This window comes from Coenobita brevimanus, chromosome 22, assembly GCF_032717465.1.
Source record: "Coenobita brevimanus isolate Jiangsu-jjx chromosome 22, ASM3271746v2, whole genome shotgun sequence".
In the NCBI taxonomy this organism is placed as follows: domain Eukaryota; kingdom Metazoa; phylum Arthropoda; class Malacostraca; order Decapoda; family Coenobitidae; genus Coenobita; species Coenobita brevimanus.
In genome coordinates this window covers 22106813-22113276 of record NC_136975.1, presented here as the reverse complement: position 1 = coordinate 22113276, position 6464 = coordinate 22106813, and the positions used below count along the sequence as shown (strand labels likewise).

The 6464-nt window shown below is 40.0% G+C and overlaps 1 protein-coding gene across 1 annotated transcript; it reads right to left on the bottom strand.

Moving 5' to 3' along the window:
- Nucleotides 1-4434: 4434 nt before the first annotated feature.
- LOC145392447 (protein GVQW3-like) lies at nucleotides 4435-5001 on the bottom strand. The gene has a single exon (XM_080266854.1). It carries the CDS (start codon nucleotides 4999-5001, stop codon nucleotides 4435-4437), a length of 567 nt encoding a protein of 188 aa, XP_080122980.1.
- Nucleotides 5002-6464: the final 1463 nt, after the last annotated feature.

The window sequence follows — 6464 nt, the reverse complement described above, 5'->3', positions numbered from 1 at the left end:
TCGCGTGCTTCTCGCTCGGCACGTTCGTGTTCTCATTCTCTCTCTCGTTCCTCACGCTGTTCTCGCTCATGTTCCAAGTCGAGTTCGCGCTGTTTTTGCTCGTGTTCGCGCTGTTCTCGCTCGTACTCGCGCTCCTTTTCACGCTGCTCTTGTTCATAATTATGCACGCTCTCTTTCACGTTGTTCGCGCTGTTCTCGCTCGTATTCGCGCTGAATCTTACGCTCTTCTCGGGCATCATTCTCGCGCTGCTGCTCCTGATTATGCTGTGAGAGTATATACTCTTTAATTTCGGTTGGGTCCAAAAGACCCATTTCTTTGGCTTCCTGTAAAAATACAGTAGTAGCCATGGCGCTAATTTATTAAGCAAAACCGAAATTGAGTACTGACTGCTTAGCGACGAATACTAATAAACACAAGTAAAGAGTACAGACACAAGCTAGTGGTGACCAGTCTTATCCAGTTAACTGGCAAAGAATAAATAAAAAATTTAAATGACTGGGAAGACTCAATAATAAACACAATGGGTACGGCGACTTCCCAGGAGCGAATAAAATCGTCTGGCGTTATCAAAAATAAACTAGAGTTAAGTATTCTATTGATTAATAAAGCAAAATTCACTTGCTAAATTAAGGGTAAACACCAGTAAGCTTGTGCCTATAAACTTTAATGATAAATACCTAAATATGAATGAGTGAGCACTATCTCGTGAATAGCTTTAGAGCTAAGAGTTAATATCCTGGAATGAGGTCGCCAATTGTCACGGGGTTTTTATAATATATCAATGTTTTTAAAATAAATGCTTAAATACTTTCTAATTGATATTAATATTCAATAATATTAAAGAGCAGAGACAATGATTGTCTTGCAACATCAAGCAACGATTACTTTACGCTGACTTGCTACGATTCTCTAAGAACGAGAATTTATAAACTTTCTCAACAGTACACAGCAGAGACTAATTACTCACAATTGAATTACTGTACTGTTAGCCTCTGGAGAAAGTTACTTCACCCCTGACAATAAATAACTAATACTAATAATAATAATCAGGTCCTACTAAACTCTTAAAACTATGATTATACAAAAGGAAATACTGTAGTCGATGAAAGCTTTGTATCACCCAAGGGGTGGGAGTTTGGAGAAACTGTCTCAGTGGAGTCTGGGTGCTAGGGACCTCTTCTCTCGCACTTCTGGAGCACAGGACCTCTCTCCGTCAGAGCAACAACTAGACTGCCTTCAAAATACATTGTATGGGCAGGACGCACGAGCCACCGGAAGAAGGCGTGGCTAACGGTTTAGGCAAGCAGAGGCGAACGATAAAGAAACAATTGTATCGCTCAGTAGAGCACTTAGTGACGTGCATTAAATCAGTCACTTTTGAAAGTGACGAATGTTTTGAAAAGTATACTCCGAAATGGAGAGAGAAACGGTTAACTGAGCGATACACAGTGAGTTTTCCACTAATAGTTCGTGGCTTCTTACAAAAGGGAAATGTCGCGAATTGATTCGTGACACTCCATCCATATCGTATCCTATTTCATTTTCATCAACTCAGTTACCTTAGTAAATCTCCCGTCTTGCGCACGTCTGTCAACACATTTCATCCCTCTGCATTTATCACCTTAACACATATACCTCATTTACCCCGCCTGTCTCACACACTTTCTCTTCATCTCAACTATACACATACAGCATTACAGTCTCTGGAAACGCCTCAGTACTTATTGTGTGTGTGCGTGTGTGTGCATGTGTGTGGAGGGGGGGATTGTTTCTGTGTGTGAGTAATTATTTCTCACGCCTCTTCCCCACGTAAATCTCCCGCCAATGTGACTGATACAAATACTCGTATAAGCTAATGAAAATAACGACAATAATAAAAATACAAATACTATTACAACTATTACTGTTAGTACTACTACTACTACTAATAATAATAATTATAATGAAATAATAATAATAATAATAATAATAATAATAATAATATAATAATAATAATAATAAATAATAATAATAATAAGTGAAATGGCGGGAAACAGGGCGACATGGAGGCGATTAGACAGATAATCTCTCCCATAACCCACTCTCTCCATCATCTATACTCACACATCGACCACGCCTTCTTTAGCCTCTTTCCCACAAAGTAAGTGTCTCACCACCCTCCCGTAAGCTGATCAGAGTCTTCAATAAAGTTGGCCTCCTCTGTGTCCGTCTTTTCCCAGCAGTACAAGTAGGGACCTGGAAGTAAATTTGACTGTGCGTGTCATATTAACTCTTTTAGCTGCGGTGGTGCGTTTAATTCCCAGATCCCTGCTGTTAAAGATATGGGTAAAGTAGAGAATTTTCACCATTAGTTTTGATTCCCTTATCCTTAACCAAATACAGTACACTGAAATTTTTGCCACACAAACTTCAATCATTACAGTAACAAATGAAAGAAACTGGAGGTCCATAAGTGGGTCCGCGCTGGATGAAGAGCGAGTTGAAAAGCAGGTATTTTGTTTCCGGCAAGCATGGGATTACCCAGATAGGTAGGAGGCAGTGTTGCAAATGGCCACCACACCATATGCCGGACTAAGTTGTTTAATAACACTAAAACACCAAAAAAAAAGTAATTCAGAAATTTTCAATTACAAGTACACTTGTTGCACTGATCTGTGATAAGGACATAACCTACAGAAGCAAAATCACAAGTGATACACTTAGTGCTAAGCATGCTACCTAAGTGTAAGAGTAAATTAGATGATACCACAACATTTTCCCTACAGTGTCTGCATTTTCACATTAAACATACCATATATTGTTATTAATTATTACTTTAACGTCACTTACAAGTTCATGAAGTTATATAATTAAGCAAAGCGGCGACATGACTTGAAAAGTATAGCACTTTCCTTGAGCACCCAAAACAGTCACTTATTTTCTACCACTAACTACTAGTTATGCACTTAGAAGGTATTTTTCCGTCTCTGTAGGTATTTTCCTTTGTCTTATAAAACTATAACAGCCTAGAATAAATTGATAACAAGTGTCACTTCCACTTTCGACAGTGTGAAGCTCACTGCAATGTCACTCACCATATTTTCCATATTCGGTGTCATTATTTTTTTCCTACATACGAAGCCAGGATATTTACACTTATGTACAACCTTTTCTGATACTTAGAAGCATTTGGATGTGTGATATGCACGAGACCAATCTCCCATACAAAGGTAGATCATGTATTCAGCATTCATACATTGTTGTAATTTTCTTCCTCATGTTTTCCCCAACAAGTTATGGATTTGCTCACAATAAACAATTTTATATATATATATATATATATATATATATATATATATATATATATATAACTAGCTATCCATATCTATATATATATATATATATATAGATAGATATAGATACATAGATATATATAGATATAGATATATATATATATATATATATATATATATATCATCATCATCATCAGCCGTTAGTGGCTTAAGCTGTCTAGTAGAGATTGTATGTAGGGTGACAAGTGCTTGTAAGTGTAATTGTAGTGTTGGAGTGGTTTTGGATGTGTGTGTAGTCTGTGAACCAAGTGTAATCGGCTCGCGCAAGCCAACTGGGTGCAAGCATACTTTATACTCGTAGTAAGCGACACTGGTTCAACCACAGCACCCCTGATGTCCGCCAATGTAGTACATGGCCGGGTGAACACTCCCAAAGTTTATTACCCTGTCAGGGCGCGAACCCTGGCTCACCCGTGTACGAAACGCACACCCTACCACTGTACCACAGAGGCTCCATATCTATATATATATATATATATATATATATATATATATATACATATATATATATATATATATATATATATATATATATATATATACTAGGTGTGTTCAGAAAGTATCCGACCTTTGTTCATAAAAAATACTTGTATCCAGATACAACAAACTTACACTAATCTCCTTCAAAGTTGTCCCCTTGGGCTGCCACACACTTCTCCCAACGGTTCTGCCACTGTCGGAAGCAGCGCTGGAAGCCTCTTTTGGGATGGCACACAGCTGGTCTATCGCATTCCGCATGATATCTTCTCTGGACTGAAATCTGGTCCCTTTGAGGGGCATTTTCAGCTTGGGGAAAAGCCAGAAGTCACACGGAGCCATGTCAGGAGAGTAGGGAGCCTGACGAAGCACAGGTGTGTTGTGTTTGGGCAGGAAACTCTGCATCAAATGTGAAGAATGGTCGGGTGCGTTATTGTGATGGAGCTGCCAATTGCCTGTTGGCCAGAGGTCCGGCCGTTTGCATCGCATAGGGTCACGAAGGCGACGCAGAACCTCTTGGTAATACTCCTTGGTGATGCTTGTGCCGTGTGGTGCGTACTCGTGATGAACCAAGCCACTGGAGTCAAAGAAGACGGTCAGCATGACTTTGACGTTGCTGCGGACCTACCTTGCTTTTTTTGGCCTTGGGGATGTTGGATGCTTCCATTGTGATGACTGCAACTTGGTTTCTGAGTCGTACCCATAAACCCAGGACTCAACGCCAGTGATCACTGTGGTGAGGAAGTTGGGATCGCTGTTCACAGTCTCCAGCAAGTCCTGTGCGATCTCCAAACGGAGTTGCTTCTGCTCAATCGTTAGCAGCTTTGGTACGAACTTCACTGAGATTCTCCTGAAGCTCAAATCCTCCTTCATAATGGAATGAACGGATCCAGTGCTGACGCCCACCTCGTCTGCAAGTTCTCTGATCGTGATTCGACGATCCTGCATCACCAGGGTCCTCAATTGGTCAATGACGATCTCATTTCGGGATGTTGAGGGCCTACCAGAACGTGCTTCACTCTCCACTGATGTGCGGCCATCTTTGAAGCGGTTGTACCACTCCTTTATCTGTGTGTTGCCCATTGCTTCGTCCCCGAAGACCTGTTGAATCTTGCGGATCGTTTCCACTTGGGAATCGCCAAGCTTTACACAAAATTTGATGCAGTAGCGTTGTTCAAGTTTTTCCGTCATTTTGTCAAAAAAGAAAATCCGACGGCGCTCACTTACACTTCCTCACTCATCGGCGGTCTGCCGTCGAATGACAGCTTCTGCTGGTGGGAAAAAATTCACGCATGCGCATTAGGATCACCTACATACGTGCACCAAACCACTCCTCCCTAGCTTCATTTGTTTATGCACAAAAAATTAAGGTCGGATACTTTTTGAACACACCTCGTATATATATATATATAAATATATATATATATATATATATATATATATATATATATATATATTTATATATATATATATATATATATATATATATATATATATATATATTAGGGCGGGTCGAAAATGGGTGAATATATATTGTTTTAATATTTGACTTGTCCTGTAGTTCAGAAACATGTGGAATTTCGAAGTAAAGATAGTGCTAATGTTTGATATGAAAAAAACTATAATTAGAGGTGTCGCAACTCCTCTGATTGTTCTAATCGAATTGTCGCAGTAAAGCAGCTCTTCGATGATCATGACACATATGACAAGTCACCCAGAACTCACCATGAGGAGGTGGCTACATATAGAGTTCCACACCATGCCCAACCCACCCTCTCTCCTTTCTGACACTTACTTGTAGTCTGATTTTGTCTCAAATTTGGTCATTATTCCTCTTGCTTCAATTCTCGTACGGATATATCCGTCACGTTCCTTCTCTCCACAAACCGAGGCAGAGGCTTCTGTGAGTAACTTAACATGCCTGTGTATGACAATGATACCTCTTGGAAAAAGCACACAATTGTTCTCCTTGCACTACAGCTTCAAATGAGCGACTTTTAGTTTCTTGGTCGGTGATGGTTCATGTCTTGGATAATCTTGGAAGACAATCATGTCTGTGTAATCCTTGGCATGGAAGTTTAGTTTGGGTAGTACAAACTCTCTGGGCCCTGAACTTGTTCCTGGTTGGTTTCTAGCTGCCATGATTCTTTTGAAGGCCAGTTCCCTTATTTTTTTCCTGCTGTCAGGAAGCATAGCAACTAGACTATTCTCCTGGTGAGCAATATAAGCATTCCTCTGTGAACCGGATCTATCACTTATTTTAGATCATTTGACAAGTATCTTGTACTTGATATCGTGAACCATAAGTTTCTTGGTCCATGACTGTAAGATGCGTTGCACTTAATTTCAAACCATGTTGTGGCATACACATGCATAATGAATGTGGTTAAGGTAGTCAGTCGTTCGGATGGCTCAGCACTAGCAACATAAAGTCTCAGGATTCTATTAGCAGTTGTTAGCCACCTTGCATAATTTAAGGACCAGGATTACGATGCTCAAGACGTGGTGGACAAATTCCCTCGGATACATCACTGCACATCTCCAGAAGATATCTTTGATCATTGCTTAGGTCAAGTCCACCAGAGTTCAGTGGCATGCTTGTGACTTTATTTGACAACAGGCACATTAGGAGAGGTTGCTGACAATAGGTCCAG